Below are 24,309 nucleotides of genomic sequence, written 5' to 3'. Positions count from 1 at the left end.
CAAAGATTATTTGTAAAAGGTGACCACAAGATGGTGCAATAAATCAACAGAATGATTTTTCTTTCCTTTATATGGAGTCGCTTATATTGGACAATAACATATGATGTTATGTGGTCCTATCTCGCCTACATTCCTTACTCACAGGTTTGGAGCCGAGAATCGGCTCTGACTCGGCCAAATTTCTCTAGCATGAAGTCTCTAATTGGCTGGGCTAACCCGGTATCCCAGGATGCACCTCGCCCTAGCCCCAGATCTCATTTGCTGCTCGTAGAGATAGGACGTGGTCTCGCTTGGCTGTGGCTAAGTACCCTTTTAAAATACTTTTAGTATTTTAGCAGTCTTCCTTTTGACAAAAGCTATCTTGATAGCTAACTTTGTACCTGAATAATTGTTGCGTGAGGTTTTGAGAGTTTAGTGTTTTGTGGTATCCCTACTGTTTTCGCAGGCTAGGCCCGTTTAAGTTAGAGGACCTAGTCCTCTCCAGTGTGTTCCCTTGTTGTGTTGTGCTGTTGTGTTAGTGGTTAACTCCCTTTTAGGAAGTGTTTAAGTAAGTTTCCTTGTCCATTTAAGTGCTTGTTGGTCTTCCCGCCCTCCTTTTGTGTTTGACGCGGTTGCTTGCCATGTCGAAAGAACTAAAGGAACATAAACCCTCTGGGTTTAAGAAGTGTACAAAATGCGGCTATAAAATGTCCATTATAGATGGGCACTCTATCTGTGTTTATTGTCTTGGTGCTATTCACTTGCAAGAGTCCTACAGTTTCTGTCATGTTTTTAGCCCTAGGGTACTGCAGGAACGTAAAAATAAACTGATTTTGAAGGGTCTGATCAAGCCCTCCTTTGAGGAGGCCTTGGAGTCGTCTCCGCCTTATAGTACCAAGTCTAAGCCTCCTAAGGCCAAGAAAAGATCTCCGGCTCCGTCTGCTTCTTCGGAGCCATCGGAGAAGGTTTGTAAATTAGATACTTCCTCCTCGGCACCGAAGGAGAAGGTCTTGGAAATGGATACTACATCCTCGGCTCCACTGTCCTCTTGGCCGAAGGAGAAGGACTCGGAAATGGATACTACCTCCTCGGCTCCATTGTCCTCGGGGCCGCAGGAGGTATCTGTTGTACTGGAGTCAACCTCGGCTCCGATACTTTTGGAACCTCTTCGGAGCAGGTCACCCAGTGTCAGGCATGAGTCTCCAGTCAGGAGATCTAGATCTCCTTCTATTTCTTCCAAATCCTCTAGACTGTCTGATTTGGATGTGGATAGGGTCTGATTTGGATGTGGATAGGGTGGTCCAGAGGCTCCTACTGTCGCCGGTGTTAGCAAAACTGTTTTCGGCTCTGACCCAGTCGGCTCCGGAGCCGGTTCCCATTCTTGTACCGATGATTCCTCCTCCGAACACCCATGTGTTGTCGAAGCCGGAGTGCTCCGTGCCAAGTGATGTTCTGGTGTCGGCTCTGATACCCCAGGTGAGTCTATCAGAGCCGGCTTTGGCTCCGTCCTCTGGTTTCGGCACTTGGGTTTCCTCAGTCGGACCCGAGGGGGATACCTTGGGACTCCTGTTGATTCCGAGCCTCCCTCTCGGTGCTTCAGCTCTGGGAATCTCGACTCCGGTCGTGGTCTCTGAGACTGGTCGGTCCTCGGACTCGGGGGGGGGGGCCTTCGAAGTCATGAGGAGTGCCCTGGCCAGGTCATCAGGTACATCACCTGGATCGGTCACTCTGTCCCCTTACACCCCGGCTAGAGCCTCTGATGCCCCCTCTCCATGGACGGCGGAGCCCGAAGGTCTGGGGATACCCCCTTGAGCGGTTCCCCTACTTTCTGAGGGCCCCTCAGAGTCTGTGCCTGTGGAGCCTCCCAGTAAGAAGTCATGCAAGAGGATGAGCATCGACTCCCAGGACGAGTCACTCACTTCCGATACTGACCTCGAGGAATTAGAGGGGTCCCCCAAGTCGTCCTCTGATGATGTCTCTCTCTCTCCGACATCCTGGAGATTTTGAGAGAGAGGTGACTGGCCCTCCAAGACCCCCTCTGAGGAGGAGTCGGTATTCCTCAAGGCCATCGGAGCTCAACCCTCCCGCCTCCTGGGTGTCTCCACCCTTCGAAAATCTCCTGGACTTGATTTGTCGAAGGGTGTGGGAGAACCCTGATTCCGTGGAACCGGTGCCCAGACGTCCAAACATGTTCCTGTCTGCTCCCCTGGGCAAAGAGTTCCTTACCAAAGGGGTTTCAGTAGATGCCTTGGTGGTGGCGGCAGCCACTCAGCAGGACGTTGTAGAGGCTTCTTCTTCAGTCCACCCTCCTAACAAGGAGTCCAGGAGTATGGACCGGTATGGGAAGCGTACCCTGTCTTTGGCGACCTTTACCTTATGGTCGTTGAATTACCTCTGTCATTTCACTCGACACCAAAGAGATGATCTGAAGGAGCTAGGAGATACTCTGATGGGTAACGTGCCTGAGGCGGTAGCGCAGACTGTTAACGCCCAGTTGTCTACCCTAGGGTCCATTGTCAACTCGTCTATGAGGCTCATATCTTATGCAGCCGAAGGGGCGAGTAGGGTAGCTCTCAGACGGCAAGCCTGGATGCGCTTGTAACATTTCGCGGAGGCCTTTAAGTCTTCCTTCACTGACGCTCCCTTTAATGGGTCCACTCTCTTCGGACCCAAAGTGAAAGACACCCTCACCAGATGCGAACAGGAGGGAAAGACCCTATCTGCCATAGGGGCCCATTTTTCTCTCCCTTCTAGGCCTCATCCCAAGGCTCAGAGAGGAGGGAAGATGTGGTTCAAAAAGTCTCAGAGGTCCTTTCCTGCAGCTCAAGGTGAGTCCCCCTCCAGAGGCAGAGGGGGGGAGGAATTATTCCAGAAGACACCGTCCTAGAGGCAGCGGAGGCCCCCGCAACTCGGGAGACCACGATTCCTTTCGTGGTTCTTCCTTCCAGCGTTCCTGAGGTGTTGCCCGACTGTGCTATTCCAGAGCCAGTCAGGGGCCGAATTTCGTTGCATCCGGAAGCCTGGGAAAACATCACCCAGGATCGTTGGGTGCTCCGAATAGTTACCGGAGGTTACAATATTTCCTTTGCGTCGACACCCCCTCCAGTCAGAAGGATCCCAGACGTCCCACCCAGTCAACAGGATCAAGCAGCACTAGAAGTTGCAAAGCTGCTAGAAAAAGGAGTCATCCAACCAGTCTCCTCAGACCATGTCAGATCAGGAACTTACTCACGACTCTTTTTGGTGCCGAAAAGGACAGGGGACCTGAGACCCATTCTGGATCTCAGTCGATTGAATCGCTACATTCTGAAGTCCAAGTTCCGAATGGTCACGCTTCAGTCCATTTTTCCACTGCTGGAGAAAGGAGTATGGATGTGCTCCATCGATCTCAAGGATGCCTACAACCACATCAAAATGGAGAAGGCATCCAGGAGTCATTTATGCTTCCCGCTAGGAGCCAGTCACTTCCAGTTTCGTGCCCTGCCCTTTGGTCTCACCACAGCCCCCAGGGTGTTTACCAAGTGTTTGGCAGTGGTGACAGCTCACCTGAGACGTCTAGGATTCCAGGTGTTTCTATATCTGGACGACTGTCTTCTGCCCCCACCAGGCATCTGCTCGTTCAAGCCATGGAGATGACCTTCTCACTTTGCCAACATCTAGGAATTACTTTGAACTGGGAAAAGTCTGCCTTGCAGCCCTCACAGTGTGTTGTTTTTATAGGTGCAGAGCTAGACTCTATTCAAATGCGTGCCTTTCTGCCACAGGACAGGATAAGAGTGTTGCAGTCTCAGATCCACGCACTGTTGCCCCTCAGAAAAGTTCAGGCCAGGTTAGTTCTTCAGCTCTTGGGATCCATGGCCTCCACCATCATGCTGGTACCTCTGGCCAGGTTACACATGCAGATCCTACAGTGGCTCCTGTCGGTTCAGTGGTCCTTTCAAAAGCTTCCTCTTTCCCACTTGATACTTCTCATGGAGCCATGCAAACAGGACCTCCTCTGGTGGCTACGCTCCTCCAATCTGGACAGAGGAAGGAGCTTGGTTCCTATGTCTCCAGTGGCTACGGTGACCATGGACGCCTCCCAGATGGGGTGGGGGGGGGCATTATTTAGGCAGGACGGTCCAAGGCACCTGGCAAGATCACGAGGTACACTTGCACATCAATGTTCTGGAGATGAGAGCGGTATTTCTGGCATTGCGAGCACTCCAGGACTCTCTACCTCTGAGAACGATTGCATTTCACTCGGACAACATGTCCTTAGTGTGGTACATGAACAAGCAGGGGGGAACTAAATCTTATCCCCTCTGCAGAGAGGCCATGCGAGTGTGGCAGTGGGCAGTGTCTTCCCAACGGTTTCTAGTGGCAACGCACATTCCTGGGAAGTCCAATGTGATAGTGGACAGGCTAACTTGAGCTATTCTGATGCCTCACGAGTGGTCCTTGAACAACCGAGTGGCGGTTCAGATCTTCAAAAGGTGGGGTCAGCCTTACTGCGATCTCTTCACCAGCCCCCTCAATGCCAAATGCAGCAAGTACTTCACTCTGATCCCCCCACAGGGGGAATCACCCAGGGACGCTCTAGCTCACGATTGGTCCCCCGGTCTGGTCTACGCTTTCCCTCCGTTTCCTCTGTTACCAAGAGTGATGCAGAAAGCCATATCCTTGGGAAGCAGGATGATCCTTATTGCTCCACACTGGCCTCGACAAGTATGGTTCCCTTTTCAATGGTACGCACTGGACGGTCCGTGCACTCTGGACCCAGTGCCGGACCTCCTGATTCACATGTCAGGACAACTTCATCCATCCCTGCGAACTCTCAGGTTTGACAGCCTGGCTGCTATACTTCCGTCGCTAGTCAGGCGACATTCCTTTTCACCTGAAGTGCTGCACATCTTGTCTTCTTCTCATAAGTCTTCCACCAGGAAGATTTATTCCAGCAAATGGAGGAGATTCTCCATTTGGGCTCAGGCCCAAGGTTTGGACCCCTTCACAGCACCTATTCCGTTGGTCTTACATTTTTTAGCCATGTTATTCCGTCTCTGCACCCGCTACCATTAAAGTACAGTTGGCTGCAATTTCCAATTTTCACACATCTTATGAGCCCTCTCTTATGGGCCACAAACTCTGTAAAGCCTTTCTAAAAGGCACTTGGTTACTTCGTCCCCCAGTTTCTGAACCTGTACTGCCATGGGACTTGAGCCTTGTGCTACAAGCTATTACGTCACCACCCTTTGAACCGGCTGCCACTTGCGACTTAAAATTCTTATCTTGGAAGACGGCTTTTCTGATGACCATTACATCAGCCAGGAGGGTATCAGAACTTCAAGCCTTGTCCATTAAACCTCCGTATTTGATCTTTCATAATGACAGAGTTTCCCTGAGGCTTAACCCGTCCCTCCTTCCGAAGGTGTCATCCACTGTCAATCTCCATCAATCTATTGAGCTACCAGTGTTTTTTCCGAACTTTTCCAGTAAAGCAGAGTTCAGGTTTCATCAGTTGAATGTGCACAGACAACTGATATTTTATTTACATAGGACTAAGCATGTTAGGAAATCTGATCAACTGTTTGTGTCCTTTTCAGAGAACAGAGCAGGTTGTCCTATTTCCAAGTGCACAATTTCTAAATGGATCAAATATTGTATTTTATTCATCTACTCATCAGCAGACAGAACTTTACCCTTTCCCGTCAAGGCTCATTCTACCAGGGCTATGTCTACATCAGTAGCTTTCCATGCTAGACTTTCCTTGGATGACATTTGTGCCGCGGCCACTTGGGCTTTTCCCAACACTTTTGTTACTCATTACAAGCTGGACGTGGCTTCTAGGGGCCGGGCTTCCTTTGGTTCCACAGTTCTCAGGAGTATCTTCTTATGAGCCTCCCAGGATAGAGGTGCTGGGGACGCTGTCCCGTGAGTAAGGAATGTAGGCGAGATAGCACCACATAACATCAGTTAGTTATGTACTCACCATAACTATCGATGTATGTGGTCCATCTCGCCTACATTTCTACGTACCCTCCCACCTGCCTCCTTCCTAGCGGATTTGGAAGAATATTGGCTCTGTGGACCCTTCAAGGTCAGTGATTTGGTTCCCTTATCTGGCTGGAATTTCTTCCGGTGTTTATTGAGTATGGGTTATGAGTGTTATGATTGTTATGATTGCCAACAAGATCTGGGGCTAGGGTGAGGTGCATCCTGGGATAACGAGTTAGCCCAGCCAATTAGAGACTTCGTGCTAGAGAAATTTGGCCGAGTCGGAGCCGATTCTCAGCTCCGAACCCGTGAGTAAGGAATGTAGGCGAGATGGACCCACATACATTGATCGTTATGGTGAGTACATAACTAACTGTTTTATATTCCAACATATTTATTATATAATTGTATTTCAAATTACATATTGAATGCTTTTTTATGTAGAGGAATTTTGTCAAAAGGTTTTTATCATAGAAAAGTATATTTTATGGCATTATTAAAGGTTTTAGGTAAACATCAATTACGTGTATTAAAATGCTTTGTGATAGGTTCTGTCTTAATTGGGATTGTTGTAAATAATTATGTTTTTTCAGCCCACATATGATGAAGTTTTACAAACGAAAACGTAATTCAGGATGTTAATGCAGAGCTTTGTTTTTGTGCTTTGGTTGTGACATTAAAGGAAGAGAATCCGACTGTCTGCGAGATTTATTGTACGCCTTCCAAGGTCTATTGTTTGTTTTACTTAATACCTTCATATTATCAACCATGTGAGGCAGAAAAAAGTTATAAAGTGATTGATTTATTTATTGTTGGATATGCAAGCGTGATCCATATCGGATGTTATTCCGACAGTGGTGGAGAATTCATTAGTGATATAATTAGAGTTTTGGTAAATAATTTCTTTATTGAAAAATTTACAACTCCTGACCCCAGGGTATGATATCCTTGATGGTCTATGTCACAGATTATTGTTGTTTGGTTGAGGTAAATATGTCACCATACTGTTACATTACAGAAAAAAGGTTTTGTATGGAAATCAGCAGAGTAAAATATCTCATTGACACCTTAAGAAGTCACAGTATCCTATGGTTGGCTAGAAAAAAGGCAGGTATCATAGTTTACTAAGAAGGAGGCTTCTACCCTAAGGCTTCTGAAGGCACTTGAAAGAATATAGCATGCTGTCTACTGACATACCTCATAATTTCTCACAGCAAGAAATCAAGACAAAGCCATAAGTGGGGTGACAAAGGCCCAAAGATGGGGTCAGTTTTTAAATATTGCTCTTAGAAAGTTGATAGAGTAACAGGTTTTGAATTGGTATGAATTTTCTGAAGGGTATGAAGCCTGAAACTCAACTTTCTGATTCTGACTTGAATCCTCAATGATTTGCCAAAAATTATTAGCTAGAAAACCACAATTTTATGAGAGAAAGACCAAAAAATATGAGGCAAAAATCTGGACAGTTGAAAGGTATGACAGTTGAATATCTGTAAATTGTTATATTTTACTTGTTGCAGACAAAATGGATATTAAGTCTGCAGCTACTTCCTTTGGCACTTTTTTGCTGCAGTATCTTTTTTTGTTGCATTGTGTTTTCTGCTTTCTTTGTGACCATTTTTAACAGTATTTGGCTTTCTGCCAATGCTTTTGCTTTCTGGTCATGGTTATGTACTCTCTTGCTGCTTGGACTGTGACCTCTGCATGTGGATCTCTGTGGTGTTTGTACAGCTTGGATGGTTAAAAATACTCTCCATGTGTCTTTAAATCTAAACTAGTTTGTTCAAGGTTTTCAGTTAGGCATGATATTTAGGAGAGAGAGAGTGCCCATTGTATTTGAGCATACCTATAGATTAGTTTGTTGCCTGAAAAGGTTCTGTCTGCTGGAGGATAATATGTGTTGTGGCTGTGTTGGATGAATGGGAACGGACACCTCTGCAACCTTGTTATATGTTTATTGACGCACCACAGTAGTGTGCTAGATTACCTTTGTGCCTGGATGAGATACTTATTGAAGGAGACTTGAGTGCAACAGCTGCAGTGCTTCTCATGATCTGTCCACTTAAGTGCAAACATCAGGCTAAACATGCTACTAAAACCTGGTTTTGGCTATTGCATCAGTCACTTTAAGATACTACTTTGCACTGGAAGAAGTGCCTTTTCGTTATAGCACTACAAGGTGTATGGAAGTGGAAAGACACGAGCTGTTGGTTTGTGGTATTTCGACTGTCATTGGGGCATCCTAATCGTGTCTTTACTGGTAAAAATATAAGGGAGCTTTCTTTTCCCCCCTTTAGTTTTCTGAGCTCCAGAAGGCCAAGTTATTTCTGCCTTATAATTCAGGCAACCAGTCCACTTCCCTGAATTCTGATTAGGGAGAAAAAAGAATGGAACTAACTCATTGCACATGTTAGAAGTATAACCCAACAAGATTTTGTGAACAGTGGAAAATTCATTCATCTTTTGTTATGGTGAATATCTCATAGTGTTTTTCTGTTCATGTATTGCAGCTGTTCTGTAGTTTTTGTTTTTTTTTAAAGTTTTGAAAGCCACTTTACTGTAAATTATTTTATGTACGCTATTTTCATAAAAACATCTATTAGTCTGTTGAATATTTCTTTACATTTCATTGCAGCAGAAAGAACAAAGTGTTTTACTGTAATTTGAATTAGTATATTCTGGTAACAAAAAAAGGTGATACTGGTAGGGAAGGAGGCACTTCATCTAGCTCACAGTGCAGTGAGTAGTGTTCCAGCTGTGTAATCTGCTTGAGAATCTCCTGTGGGGAGATTGTTGGAAGAGTGCAGCAGTTTTCCAATTGTAAAACTCTGGATTTGGGTTTGGATACTTCTTTTTTACAGCATGTATGCTGTAAAGTGTATGTAATTGTGTGCTTGTCATGCTGTTTATAGCACTGTTACATTTCTTAATTAATGGAAGGTGATACGAGAAGCTGTTACTTTTATATGGATTGAGTGTGAGCTGACAGTCAAGGCAGCTGTGCAAGACTGGTGTTATCCTCACATACATGAACTTGACTGCTTGATGAAACAAAGCAGTTAACACTGATGGTGAGTAGAATCCCATTTGCTCTGGTACTGCTTCTTGAGGCCGGAAGACTTGACTTAGGGTAACCTCGCACACAGGTTGTGTTTTGTTGATTTTTGGGTTCTTTATATAGATATTTGTAGCTGGTATTTTATGCATTGCTTTTAGTAATGTCAGTACTTTTCTGACCGTATGAATTTATTCCAGATGTGCACGCTGTCTTGAGTGCTGACCATGCAACAGGTCAGAATTATACGTGTGTGTGTGTGTGTGTGTGTGTGTGTGTGTGTATTTATGTAAATGTTTTTTTTTTTTCTTTTTAGCACTTAGTCACTGAATGGCTAAATGAGAAGACCGAAGGAACAACAGATGGTATTTATGAAAGACCGCTTCGTGTAACTTCAGACCCTGAAGTTCTTGCTACACAGCTGAACTCCTTACCAGGTCTCAGTTATAGTCCACATGTGTACTCCACTCCTAAGCACTATATTCGTTTTACTTCCCCATTTTTGTCAGAAAAGAGGAGAAGAAGGGATCCACTGGAAAAGATAACTGGTTCTTGCAAGAAGGTAAAAGAACCACATCAATAATATATACTGGATAATGCTAATATATTTTGAATATCAGCCTATCTTTAAAAAAATTAGCTCTAGAGTTTGTCATCAGATAATATTTAGAAACCTTGCCAGCAAGGTGCATCTTTTCAGTGGCAAAATCTTCAGCAGACTATTACGAGGTGCTTCCCTTGCTAATTTTGCCCACAGTTTTGAATAAGTATGACCTCCTTCTTAATTTATTCTTGTTGTTGGACACCAATTTTCAGAACAGCATTCCCTTGATGCTTTTGTAGTATTATTTTGCCAGTGGCATTAAGTGGTTACATTGACTTAATTATTATTTTCCTTATGGAGTTCATCTTTATCAGGGTGTTTTGTAATTGTGAATGTAGGAGAACTGCTGCAGCTTTAAATGCACAGTCTATGTTTGGTACAAGGATACCATGTTTTAATTGTGAATGATGGAGAAGCTTAAATTTATCTATGGTAGAAGAGGGTATTTAAGGAGATTTTAACAGAGCAAAGTGTTGCCTCCAATGGGTCTTTCCCCTGGAGATCAAATCCTCCTTAACAAATCCATCTATTATTTCATTGCTAGCTACAGATTCCAATCAGTGTCCCCCAAAGATCATGGAACTTACCTCAACACCATTGCAGCATTATTAAGTATCAAACAAAAACCTTCTTTGGTAGATGACTTCAGTTACCCAAACACTGACTGGTACACACCTCTAAATGTGGATATGTTCATCTTTTCTTAAACCTTGTTAGTACTCTGCAGTGAAGAAAATTGTAGAACTTCCCACTAGAGGCTTGAATAGTTTTGATCTTGCCCTTATCAGTCTAGCCCCTGCCTGTATCCCACCACACATCCCATTTACAGTTAAGTCTGACCACAAATCTGTCATCTTTTCTGTGAGACCTAGTGTTACCACCCCACCACCAAATTAAGATTGCTGTTAGGGACTTCTCTGGGGCAAACATATTTGTACTTATGGAAGAATTCCCAGCATTTCCCCCACAAATGGACACAGAGGGCTACTGCATTAACTTCTGACTTTTGCCAGCACCTAAACAGTGGTATAGAAGAGACTGTACACATCTGCCCTAAATATAATGATAAATTTGGTAGTAAACCTCTTCTGGTGGAACTGTTGTATTAATAGACTGTATAGCCAAAGAAAAGAAATATTGAAGTTATTTGAAATCCTCATCCCCTACATCACAGCCATACTGAAGTATGCCAGCAAGGTACTTAAAAGCACTGTTAAGAAATGTAAAACAGCGTATGAGCTTAAGGGCACTACTGATGCCAAAGGAAATTGCAAATCTTTGTCAGTTATGTCAGGAAATGAAAGAATAACATGCAACATTGCACTGAGCTCATCTGTAAAATATCACACAATGTTGTTCATCATATTGATCACTGCTGCAGTAGCCTTAGCTGTATGGGTTATAACCTGCCAATGGTATAACAGCTGGCCTACTGTTAAACTTTCAGTACAGCTTCCACTCTGTGCTGACTAAAATGACAGGCTTTGGTTCCAGGTCTTTCAGAGTTTTCCTGAAGTTGAAGAGAATGCAAATTTGCAGACTTTCGAGGATTGATGGCCAGCTTGTGCTGTTCCTTTAGTGAGCAGCAAAGTTCCTTATGGGGAAAACTTTCTCATTAAAAAAAAATGTTTTATTGTACTTTTTTAAGAAAGTTATTTTTTAAGCTGAGAGGTTGTGTTTTAATGCACTATCACAAGACTTAACTGTACTTTTAAATGGGAACACACTTTTCCTGTCAGTTTAAAAGGAATTTAAAGTAATTAAAAAACATTTTTCTATGTAGAAACTGTTTGTTTTACCTTTTGGGGCAGACTGTGCTTTAAAGTACTTTTTGCTGTGTGTGTGTGTGTGTGTGAAAAAAACGATAAGACTTTAAATTTTTACTGGGTGTTTCTGCTTGTTTAACCAGGAAAAGAGGCACCATTTTCAGCTTGACCATGGAACGAGTTACCAGTCCCAAGGTCAGTCCTTTCAGTCACAAAAACTGTTAAGCAAACAAGCCTTTGCCACCACAGCAGGCTAGCAATTTGCCTGTGTTGTAGGTGGGGGACTGTGTTGTAGCCATAGCTTGTTCCTCAGACCCCTTACTTTTCTTTCTTAACACATTCCTCTAGTGTAGCATCTGCAGCCCCTATGAATTAGGGGATGTTCTTCGTGTTTCACTGTTGCAGTCATTACATTTGGGTTTTATTCAAGACTGTTCTTGGTACCCAGAAAAGACGAGGCCTGGCGTCCAATACTGGATTTATCAATTTTGAACACATACCTGGACATTCCAAAATTCAAAATGCTAACTTTGCAGCAGCATCTGCCCATGCTGGGCATGAACGCTTGGCTGATGACATTAGACCTAAAAGAGGCATACCTGCATATCCCAATAAGGGAATCGTGCAGAAGATACCTCCATTTCAAGGCTGGCTTTATGCATTACCAATTCTCTGCACTGCCCTTTGGCTTATCTACTGCGCCCAGGGTCTTTACAAAGTGCCTGGCACCAGTAATTGCATTTTGCAGACAAAGAAGTATACAAATCTATCCTTACTTGGACGACTGTCTCATTCAAGCAGAGAACAAGGACATTCTTCAGCATGTGGCATTTGTGAAAAGGCTTCTAACATTTTTATTTATTTTTATTTATTTATTTTACATTTGTTGACATGCCTAGGGTACACAATAAACGAAAAGAAATCACAACTGGTACCCTTTCAAAAGATAACATTCCTGGGTGCAAGCTTGAATACAACTGCTCAGATGGCTTTCCTCATGCCAGACAAACAAAGGCAACTGACTACTTACTTCAAACTGATGGCAACAAAAACCCAGTTATCTGCAAGGCAAACTCTGCAGGCTTTGGGGTTCATGGCATCTTGCATTCTACTGATTCCATATGCAAGAATGCATATGAGGAAACTACAGTGGTACCTAAAATGTTTATGGAGTCAACATTGTCACAGTCTGGAAACAATGATTCCTCTCATTCCCTGCCTACAACAGGAGTTTCGATGGTGGGCAAAGGCATGTCACCAAAACATGGGACGGGCTTTCACTCTACCCCCCCTGCCAGCCAAACTTTAACAGATACATCAGATTATGCATGGGGGCCCACTTGGCGAGAAGATGCATTCGGGGCATATGGACCACAAAACAAATGCATCTGCATATCAACCAAAAAGAGATGTTAGCTGTTCAGAATGCCCTGACAGCCTTCAAGGACTTACTTCATCCAGGACAACTACTGATAGACAACACCACGGTTATGTGGTACATAAGCAGGGGGGCACACACTCATACCCCCTTTGCACACTAGCCATGGCACTGTGGGACCCAGCCTTGACTTACCAAGTACATCTCCAAGCTCAATTCCTGCCAGGAAAAAAAAATACTCTAGCAGACGATTTAAGCAGAAACTTTATGGACCCTCACGAGTGGAAACTAGATCCACAAGTCTTCAGCATGATAAAGAAATGGGGGAGCCCAGACATGGACCTATTTGCCTCTCCTCGGAATTATCAACTGGAAAAATTCTGCACAAGGACTTATCACAGACAAGCATGGAAAGTGGACGCCCCATCCTTCAGTTGGAAAAACCTATCAGTTTACGCCTTTCCTCCTCTGCCCCTTCTTCCCAAGGTCCTACTAAAAGTCAGACAAGAGAAACCAAAGATGATACTAATTGCCCCGGACTGGCCCCACCAATACTGGTACCCAATCCTAAGGAATATGTCTCCATTCCCAGCTTGGTACTTGCCCTCAAATACCTCACTTACTGTCCCAGAAAAACAAATCAGATCCTGCACAATCAGCACCAAACACTGAACCTGGCAGCATGGCTGATCATGTAGTTATTCAAACAATACATCTCAGTAAAGCTGTGATGGATGTCATTTTGGAAGCCAGAAGGCCTAGTACTAGAAATTCTTATGCTGATAAATGGAAGAGAGATTCTGTGCTTGGAACTAAGCACAAGGAACTGACAAAGCAGAGCCAAATATTCCTCCGATTTTACAATACTTGACTGAGATGCTTGACAAAGGCCTATCTTTTTCATCAATAAAAATCCATGCCTCTGCCATCTCGGCTCATTACAACACAGAGCCACCAATCTTTTCTCATCCTTTACTAAAGCAGTATCTTAGAGGGGCCAAAAATTTAAGGCCTCCTAGAAGATCACCAGTTCCTGCATGGGACCTCAATTATGTGTTGGAAAAGCTCACCCTGCCTCCATTTGAACTAGCTGCTACTGCAAATCTAAAGTTCTTATCATGGAAAACAGCTCTGCTCCTGGCAATTACTTCAGCAAGAAGGGTCTCAGAACTACAGGCCCTCATGGCTGTGGAGCCTTTTATCATATTTTACCCAGACAGGGTGTCCCTCAGGACCAATCCTTCATTTATGTCTAAGGTGGTTTCCAGTGTGGCTCTTAACCAAACTATTCATCTGCCAACTTTTTATCCAAATCCGCAGAACAAGGGGGAGCGGATTCTGCATTCTTTGGACGTACACAGACAACTAAGATTCTACTTGAGCAGGACTAAAGCTCTAAGAAAAACTGAGCAATTACTAGTGACATTTGCTGCAGGGTCAGAGGGAAAGGCTATTTCAAAGCAGACTATTTCAAAGTGGATAAGCCACTGCATTTGTTTCTGCTACTTACACCATGGCAGACCGATGCCCAAGGGCATTAGGTCTCATTCCACCAGGGCTGCAGCTACATCAGCAGCTTTTCTCAGAGGGGTACCAACCAAAGACATTCTAGAGGTTGCTACTTGGAATTCTGTTCACACTTTTACAAAGTATTATCATTTGCCTCTCTACCTTAAGTCCAGGGCAGTCTTTGCCACTGCAGTTCTGCAGGGCCTTATAGCCGCCCCTAATGCAGTTTAGCTCCAGCCTCCCATCCATAGCTTTGGGATTCTACCCAAATATAATGACTGCAACAGTGAAACACAAAGAACGTAGTATTGTGTACACTTACCATAAATGTAGATGATGTAATGTGATCCTATCTCACCTACATTCATTACTGTCTGACTCGGAGCTGAGAATCGGCTCCGACTCGGCCGTTATAACTAGCACGAAGTCTCTCATTGGCTGGGCTAACCCTGTATCCCAGGATGCACCACGCCCAAACCCCCAGATCTCGTTTGCCGCTCCTAGAGTAACGACGTGGTCTCGACTTGGCTGTGGCCAAGTACCCTCTCTTTTTTGACTTAACTGTTTGCTCGAGTTAGTATTTCCAAAAAGTTATTTTAATAGCTATGTTGTCTGTTTCCCTTTTTGTGGTTGATTGCGTTTTTTTGAGTGGTAATCCTTCTGTTTGGTGGGCTAGGCCTGCTTAAGTTAGAGGGCCTTTTCCCTATCTTCTGTTTTGTGTGGTAATCCTTCTGTTTGGCGGGCTAGGCCTGTTTAAGTTAGAGGGCCTTTGCCCTATCTTGTGTCTTTAGTGTCCGGGCGTTTAAGTTAGAGCCCTTTCCACCCTCCCTCCTTGTGTTGCTGAGTGTGCGGTCGTGTTTCCTTATGTCTGGCAAGGAACAAAAAGAACATAAGCCATCTGGCTTTAAAAAATGCGCCAAATGTGCGTATAAAATGTCTTTGACTGATGGCCACGCCATCTGTGTTTATTGTTTCGGTGCCATACACTTGCAGGAATCCTGCAGTGTTTGTCATGCCTTCTCTTCCAGGGTTTTACAGGAGAGAAAAAAATAAGCTTATCCTTAAGGGTTTGATTAAACCCTCCTTTGAGGAAACTTTAGCGTCTTCTCCCCCCTCAGAGAAATCCAGGGATAAGACTAAAAAGAAGTCTCCGGCTCCGGCTAGTTCATCGGAGCCTCCGGAGAAAAGGTCAAAAGCTATATCTCCTTCCTCGGCTCCACTGGTCTCGGAGCCACAGGAGGTACTGTCTAAGGCTATGTCTCCTTCCTCTGCTCCACTGGTCTCGGATCCGCAGGAAGTCTTGTCTGTTTCGGGGTCGGCTTCTTCGACTCCACGGTCGTCGGCACCGAAGGAGGTTGCGGTGGTTCTCGAGCCTGCTTCGGCTCTGATCCCTTTGGAGCCGACTTGGAGCCATTCCCCCAGTCTTGTCTCGGTTCCGACAGAGAAGGTTTCTCGACCCCCTTCTGTCTCCTCCAAGTCCTCCAGGCTGTCATATTTGGATGTGGATAGGGTGGTCCAGAGGCTCCTCCATTCGCCAGTGTTAACTAAATTATTTTTGGCTCCAGCCCAGTCTGCTCCAGAGCCAGCCACCATATCGGTTCCGTTTCTTCCTCCTCCGACAACCTTCGTCGGAGCCGGAGTCTGCCAAATCGAGTGAAGTCCTTGGGTCGGCTCCGAAACCTCCTGCTAGTCTTTCGGATCCGACCTCGGCTCCAACCATTTCCATCCCTTCTACAGGTTTTGGTACTCTGGTGTCCTCAGTCGAACCTGAGGGGGATACATCGGGGCTTCAGGTTTTGGCTCAGAGTCTCCCCCTTGGTGCTTCGGCTAGGGGTACCCCGACTCCGGTCATGGTCTCGGAGGCAGGTTTTTCATCTGATTCTGGTGGACCTGCCTTCGAGGCTATGAGGAGCGCGCTGGCCAAGTCCGTAGTGACTTCATTTGAATCGGCAACTCCATCCCCAGACACTGCGACTAGAGCTTCTGGTGCCCCCCCTATCTCTGGACAGCGGGGCTCCTAGGCTTGAGGATACTTCCATGTGTGTGGTCCTCTGCTTTCTGAGGGCCCTTCAGAGTCCATGCCTGAGGAGCCTCCCAGGAAGAAGTTGTGTAAGAGGAAGCACGTAGACTCCCCAGATGAGTCTGTTACCTCGGACATCGACCTTGATGATGTAGAAGGGTCCCTGAAGTCGTCCTCTGATGATGTCTCGTTCTCCGATATCCTGGAGATCTTGAGACAGCGGGGTGACTGGCCATCCAAAACCCCTTCTGAGGAGGAGTCGGTCTTCCTCAAGGCCTTCGGAGCCCAGCCTTCCGCCTCCTGGGTGTCTCCATCCTTCGATGAATTATTGGATCTTATTTGTGGAAGGGTGTGGGAACACCCTGACTCTGTGGAGCCAGTTCCTAGCCACCCCAATAAGTTCTTATCTGCGCCTCCTGGAAAATAATTTTTGACCAAGGGAGTACCTGTGGATGCTATGGTGGTGGCGTCTGCCACTCAGCAGGACGTGGCAGAGGCTTCTACTTCCATCCATCTTCCTAATAAGGAGTCTAGGAGTATGGATAGGTATGGGAAGCGTACCCTGCCTTCAGCGACCTTTACCTTGCAGTCGCTGAATTACTTGTGTCATTTTACGCGGCTCCAAAGGGATCTCATAAAGGAGTTGGGAGATACCCTGTCTGGTAACTTGCCTGAGGCGTTGGCCCAGTCTGTTAACGCCCAGCTGTCTACCCTTTCTTCCATCGTCAACTCGTCCATGAGGCTCATATCTTATGCAGCCGAAGGGGTGGGTAGAGCAGCGAGTTCGGGCGTAGCCCTTAGGAGGCAAGCTTGGATGAAATGTGTCATTTTGCGGAGGCTTTCAAGTCTTCTTTCACGGACGCCCCATTCGACGGGTCCTCCCTTTTTGGACCCAAAGTGAAAGACACCCTCACTAGATGTGAGCAGGAGGGTAAGACTTTGTCTGCTGTTGGGGCCTGTTTTTCGCTTCTTACTAGACCTTATCCCAAGGCTCAGATGGGGAGGGAAAATGTGGTTCAGAAAGTCTCAAAAGTCTCCCCCTGCCCATCAAAGTGACCCCCCCCTCCAGGGGCAGAAGAGGGGGGAATTTTAATGGAAGGCGTTGCCCTAGAGGTGGTGGAGGCCCCCGCAATACAGGAGACCACGAGTCCTTTCGTGGTTCCTCCTACCAATGTCCCTGGGGGATTACCCGACTATGCGTCTCTGGAGCCAGTCGGGGGTCGTTTTTCGGAGCATCTTCAGGCCTGGGAGTCCATCACTCAGGATCAATGGGTGCTTCGTATCATCACCGGAGGTTACACCATTCCCTTTATCTGTACCCCCCCTGCCATCAAGGAAAATCCCGGACGTTCCACCCAGTCAATGGGATCAGGCAGCAATAGAGGTCTCAAAGCTGCTAGAAAGAGGAGTCATCCAACCAGTCCCCACAGACCAGATCGGATTAGGGACTTACTCAAGATTATTTTTGATGCCAAAAAGAACAGGGGACTTGAGACCCATTCTGGATCTCAGCCATTTAAACCGCTTTGTAAAGAAGTCCAAGTTCCGAATGGTCACGTTGCAATCCATTTTCCCCTTGCTGGAAAAAGGAGTATGGATGTGCTCCATCGATCTCAAGGATGCCTATTATCACATCAAGATAAACAAGGCTTCCAGGAATCATTTACGCTTCCGGCTGGGAGCCAGTCATTTTCAGTTCCGGGCCCTGCCCTTTGGTCTCACCACAGCCCCCAGGGTGTTCACCAAGTGTCTGGCAGTGGTGACAGCTCACCTGAGATGTCTAGGATTCCAGGTGTTTCCTTATCTAGACGACTGGCTCCTCACCGCCCCCACCAGGCATCTACTTGTTCAAGCCACGAGAGCTACTGTCGAATTGGGCCATCTTCTAGGGATTTCATTCAACTGGGCAAAATCTGTATTGCTGCCATCACAGCGTGTTGCCTTTATCGGCGCAGAGCTAGACTCTGTAGAAATGCGAGCTTTCCTACTGGCAGAGAGAATAAAAGTGTTACAGGCCCAAGTTCTGGCTTTACTACCCCGGGAAAAGGCCCAAGCCAGGATGGTTCTTCAGTTGGGATCAATGGCGGCTACCATTCTTCTAGCTCCGCTAGCCAGGTTACACATGCGAATACTTCAGTGGCTCCTTTTGGCCCAGTGGTCATATCAGGAACGTCCCTTGTCCCATCCGATTCTCATCACGGAGAGGTGCCTGCAGGATCTGCATTGGTGGCTTCTCTCATCCAACCTGAATCAAGGGAGATCCTTGAGCCCCCCATCCCCTATTGCCACAGTAACCACGGATGCCTCCCAGATAGGGTGGGGGGGCATTATCTGGGAGAGACGGTTCAAGGTATGTGGCAAGAGCACGAGGTTCACTTGCATATCAATGTTCTGGAGATGAGAGCGGTGCTTCTAGCATTGCAGGCACTTCACAGCTCTCTTCCCAGGGGAACTATTGCGATTCTTTCCGACAATATGTCGGTTGTCTGGTATCTGAACAAGCAGGGAGGAACCAAGTCCTACCCCCTTTGCAGGGAGGCCATGACAGTGTGGAATTGGGCAATCGCTTCCCAGCGCTTTCTAGTGGCAACGCACATTCTGGGGAAGTCCAATGTGATAGCAGACAGGCTGAGCAGAGCTATTCTGATGCCTCACGAGTGGTCCCTGAACGATCGATTGGCTGCTCACATCATCTCCAGGTGGGGCCTTCCCTGCTGCGACCTCTTTGCCAGCCCCCTGAATGCGAAGTGCAGCAGTTTTTTCACTCTGATCCCCCCTGACAGGGGGAGCCACCCAGGGATGCTCTAGTCCACAATTGGCCCTCCGGTCTGCTCTACGCCTTCCCCTCTTCTGCCAAGAGTGATTCAGAAGGCTACCTGCTTGGGAAGCAAGATGATTTTGATCACACCACTCTGGCCCCATCAAGTTTGGTTCCCTTTCCTTCGGAAGTATGCGGTGGATGGTCATTGGATTCTGGACACAGCTCCAGACCTATTGACTCATCAGTCAGGACAGCTCCATCCATCCCTATGAACTCTCAAGCTCGCTGCCTGGCTTCTCCACTTCCGACCTTAGTCAGACAGCATATCCTTACCCTGGAAGTAGTACATATTCTGTCCTCCACAAGTCTTCTACTAGGAAAATATACTCTAGTAAATGGAAGAGATTTGCAATTTGGGCTCAGCAACGTGATCTTGATCCCCTTACAAGCCCCTGTGTCGGCGGTGTTAGATTTCTTAGCAACACTGTTTAGTCAGGGTTCGGCTGCCTCCACTATAAAGCTTCAGTTGGCAGCAATCTCTAATTATCATGTTGCATATGAGCCTTCCCTCATGGGTCATAAGCTGTGTAAAGCCTTTCTGAAAGGAGCCTGGTTGCTTCGCCCTCCGGTTTCGCAACCCGTTTTGCCATGGGATTTAAATGTGGTGCTCAGAGCTTTAATGTCTTCTCCCTTTGAGCCGGCAGCCTCTTGCGAATTGAAATTTTTGTCATGGAAGAATGCCTTTTTGATAGCCATAACTTCAGCCAGAAGGGTATCGGAGCTTCAAGCCCTTTCTGTTAAACCTCCTTATTTGATTTTTCATAAGGACAGAGTATCTCTGAGACTTGATCCTTCCTTTCTCCCTAAGGTCTCTTCTGCCCTTTGTCTCCACCAGTCTATTGAGCTTCCGGTCTTTTTTCCACGGTTTTCCAACAAAGCGGAATACAAATTTCACCAGTTGGATGTGCATAGACAACTGAGGTTTTATTTAAATAGGACACAACAGGAGAGGAAATCAGATCAGTTGTTTGTGTCCTTTTCTGACAATAGAATTGGCAGATCTGTAACTAAGGGCACCATAGCTAAGTGGATTAGGGACTGCATCTCATTTATTCATGCATTAGCGGGTAGGCATCTTCCCTTTCCAGTTAAGGCGCATTCTACCAGGGCTATGTCAACTTCAGTGGCTTTTCATGCTAGACTATCCATAAATGAGATATGTGCAGCGGCTACTTGGACTTCTCCACATACCTTTATTTCTCATTACAAACTGGACGTGGCCTCTAGAGGTCGGGCTTCCTCTGGTTCCACAGTGCTCAGAAGTGTTTTCCAGTGAGCCTCCCAGGATTTAGGTGCTAGGGACGCTGTCCCGTCAGTAATGAATGTAGGCGAGATAGGATCACATTACATCTTTTAGTTATGTACTTACCATAACGATAGATGTATGTGATCCATCTCGCCTACATTCTTACGTACCCGCCCTCCTTCCCCCTACCTGTTGGACTTGGAGGAAACTTGTAATCTGACGTAGGACTTCATTTGTCAGCAACCTTTGGGATACGGATCCGATCTCAGATCCGAGCCGGCAACTTCTATCACAGCATAGATCCGAGCTCCTAGCTCCTCCCTTTACCCATAATCCCCTGCCAACCCTGACTGACCTCAGATCTAGTTTGCCGCTCTTCAAGCAATAGCTAGATTCCAGAGCTCTTGGTGATTCTATGAGAAAAAACAGTTTTCAACTTTTTCTTGTATTTCTTTAAGCGAGTGTCTGTGTGTGTGTGTGTGTGTGTGTTTAGGTTTCCACTTAACGCTAATCTCTCTTCCTTTTTTAGCTTAAATTAGAATTTATTTTTCCTCCCTGCCCTCGTTGGTCACAGAGTGTGTGTGTGTGTGTGTGTGTGTGTGTGTGTGTGTGTGTGTGTGTGTGTGTGTGTGTGTGTGTGTGTGTGTGTAGTGTGTAGGGGCCTAGTGAGTGTGTTTTACTTTCAGTGATGTCGGAGGCCCCTAAAGCCATTTTTTCGAAATGCACCTAGTGTGGTCACAAGCTTTCACCGGCTGATGGCCACACTCAGTGCTTTAGGTGCCTTGAGGTTGAACACCTCTCTTCGGGTTGCGCGATTTGCGCTGCGTTCAACCCCAGGGCACTTAAGGATCGGAGGTCGAAGCTGGTTCTGGCGGGCCTTTTGCCCCCAGACCCGGCTCCGGCCTCCGGTACTTCTGTGACCGTTGCCCAGTCTTCGGTAACGGCCACTCCTGCCCCCCTCCCTCCGACCAGGACTCAACCTCCCACTGTGGCTTTGGAGGTGAGGAAGGCCAGGAATGAGAAGCGGAGGGAGAAGCACTTTAAGTGGCGGGCCGAGGACTCCTCCTCGGCCCCGCCTGCCAAGCGGGCTTCTCCCGCCAGGGTTTCTGGTTCGCCTCCTCCTCGGATCCGATCCCCTTGCTTCTCACCGGGACTCGAGGAGGAGGTGACCCGGTCCCCGTCGAGGTCATCGAGGCGGCACTCCAGGCCTGCCTCGATGGCCTCCTCGAGGTCCACATTCAGTATGTCGGACGCGGATATGGACCGGATAATGAGGAGGTTCATCCAGGCCCAGATGCAGATGGGAGTGCTCTTGCCTCCCCCCCCCCCGGGGGGGAGCTCGACCCCTTTTTTCGCTCCTATAGCTCCTTCTCCGACCCGCCTCCCAGGTTCGGAGCTGTCGGAGCTGAGCCGCGTTGGATCCGGGGGTGGGTCGGAGCCGACAGTGCTGGGCACTTCGGCTCCGACTATTTCCTCGAGTTTGTCGGATCTGACCTCTCGAAGCCGTGGGCCAAGCTTCGGATCCGAGGGACTCTTGCTCTCGGCCCCGTCCCTGTCAGAGCACGCGGGTCCTTTGGATCCGATAGTCTCGGCTCCGGGTCCGATCCCTGCCTCAGATCCGAGTGGGAGTCGGATCTCGGATCCGTCAGAAAGCGGCTCCCCCTCAGCTTTCGCGGTGGTGGAGAGGGTACTGTTGAGTGCATCCAGGCCCCCGGTCCTGGCTTCGGCTCCCCCCTGCACTTCCTCTCAGCTGGTCCTGGCTCCCCTCACCCGGCCTTCGGGACAGCCTGCTTCAGCGCCTCTAGGTGTTCCATTGGAACAGGATATTGCTGGTGAGGACTCCTCGGACAGCCCCCCCGAGGAGGTTCCACGCAAGTCGAAGTGCAAAAGGAGGCACGTGGACTCCCCTGAGTCCCTCACTGAGGATACGGACTTGGATGACGGGAAAGGCTCCCCAAGGTCACCCCCCGAGGATGTCTCCTTTGGAGACATCATGGAAATGCTCAGAATCAGGGGGGGGGGGTGGTCTGCCCCCATGGCTTCCTCCGACGAGTCCGTATTCCTAGAGGCGTTCGAGGCAGGGCCATCTACCTCTTGAATGTCCCCTCCCCCCGACCCCTTAGTGGATCTTATAGCCACTAGGGCTTGGAGGGAGCCGGGCACTGTAGAGTCTGTTCCCAAGCGCCCGGACAAAATCTTGAGCCCCCCGTCAGAGAGAACCCATTGGAGCAGGGGTCCCCCTGTGGATGCCATGTTGGTGGCGGCAGCCACCAAGAGAGAGTTGGCTCAGGAGAGCCCCATGGTTCATCCGCCGAGCAAGGAGTCTCGCACAATGGACCGCCTTGGGAAGCGGGCGTTCAGTTCAGCGACCTTCTCCTTGAGGGCCATGAACTATATGGCACACGTCATTCGGATGCAGCGGGATCTAATCAAAGAATACACTGCTCCCCCCCCGGGGTCCATGTCAGAAGGGGACAAGCAACTGTACTCCTCCCGAATGTCCACACTACGTTCTATTTCCAACACCTCTATGCGGCTCTTGTCTCATGCCACTGAGGGAGCCGTTAGAGCAGGCGGAGTCAGGCTGGTCATGAGGAGGCAAGCCTGGCTCCGACATTGTGACTTCTCGGAACCCTTTAAGGCGTCATTTGCGAATGCCCCTTTTGATGGTTCTGCATAGTTTGGCAAAACCGTTCGCGACACCCTTGTCCAGAGCGAGAAAGACGGGAAGACATTGTCTGCCGTCGGAGTCCGCTTCTCTGCTCCCCAGACGTCCTTTACCAAGAACCAAAAGGGTCAGAAGAAGATGTGGTTCTGGAAATCGCATCAATCCCAGTCTGCTCCGGACAACCAGTCCTCTCGTGGCAGAGGAGGACAGGGAGGACGCCGCCCTAGAGGCAGAGGGGGTCCCAGGAACTTTGGATCCAGAGAACCTTTCTCTGAGAGGCCCATGAAGAACCCCTGAGGGGTTACCCGGCTGCTCCACTCTGGAGGCAGTCGAGGGACGTTTCTCGAGACACCTAGCAATGTGGGAGTCCATAACAGATCGCTGGGTGCTTCGTGTTATATCCAGAGGATACCAAATTCCCTTTCTTGTAACCCCCAGAATCAGAAGCCTCCCCGATGTGCCACCCAATCAGAGGGAGGCGGCTGCTGCAGAAATTCAGCAGCTCTTACAAAAAAGAGCCATCCAGCCCGTCCCCCCAGATCAGCACAGATCAGGGTTCTACTCCAGGTTCTTTCTGGTGCCAAAAAAGACGGGGGACGTGAGGCCCATCTTGGACCTCTCTCTCTCGAACCTGGCAGTACCAAAAGTAAAGTTCCGGATGGTCACTCTGCAATCTATCCTCCCACTACTACGGGAGAACGACTGGATGTGCTCAATAGACCTCAAGGATGCGTACTATCATATTCTCGTGGACAGATGCTCCAGGAGGTTTCTCCGCTTCCGGCTGGGAGCCAGCCATTTCCAGTTCAGGGCCCTTCCCTTTGGTCTCACCTCAGCCCCCAGGGTGTTCACCAAGGTCTTGGCAGCGATAGCGGCCCACCTGAGACTCCAGGGAATTCAGGTCTTTCCGTACCTGGACGACTGGCTCCTTACCGCCCCAACAAGGCATCTTCTTTGCTCATGCAGGGATTATTTCCTCAATCTGGCTCCACTCTTAGGGTTGACCATCAACACAGCCAAATCCTCCCTGGCTCCTACACAAGTATTGGATTTCATAGGGGTGAGGTTGGACTCCAGACTGATGCTTGTTTTCTTGACTCCAGATCGGCTTCAGAACCTGAGGTTGCATGTGCAGGCCATCCTTCAACTTCAAGCTCCTTCGGCGGAATTGGTCCTGAGGACTCTAGGGTCCATGGCGGCAGCAATTCCGCTGCTGCCATTGGCCCGGTTGAATATGAGGGTCATACAATGGACCCTCCAGGTACAATGGTCCCTATCTCGCAATCCCCT

General features: G+C 47.7%; 1 protein-coding gene across 1 annotated transcript in view; it reads left to right on the top strand.

Annotated features, from left to right (window-relative positions):
* KMT2E (lysine methyltransferase 2E (inactive)) overlaps positions 1 to 24,309 on the top strand; it is a gene marked incomplete in the record, with an annotated part of 3,388,239 nt that overhangs the window by 2,615,142 nt on the left and 748,788 nt on the right. The window contains 1 exon segment of the mRNA XM_044088526.1: positions 9,324 to 9,569. Within this exon segment, the coding sequence (XP_043944461.1) occupies positions 9,324 to 9,569 (246 nt within the window).

This window comes from Protopterus annectens, chromosome 11.part0 (genome assembly GCF_019279795.1).
Source record: "Protopterus annectens isolate FY-2018-M chromosome 11.part0, PAN1.0, whole genome shotgun sequence".
Taxonomy (NCBI): Eukaryota; Metazoa; Chordata; order Ceratodontiformes; family Protopteridae; genus Protopterus; species Protopterus annectens.
The sequence above is the reverse complement of the archived record's forward strand: the minus strand, read 5'-3'. Positions and strand labels throughout refer to the sequence as shown.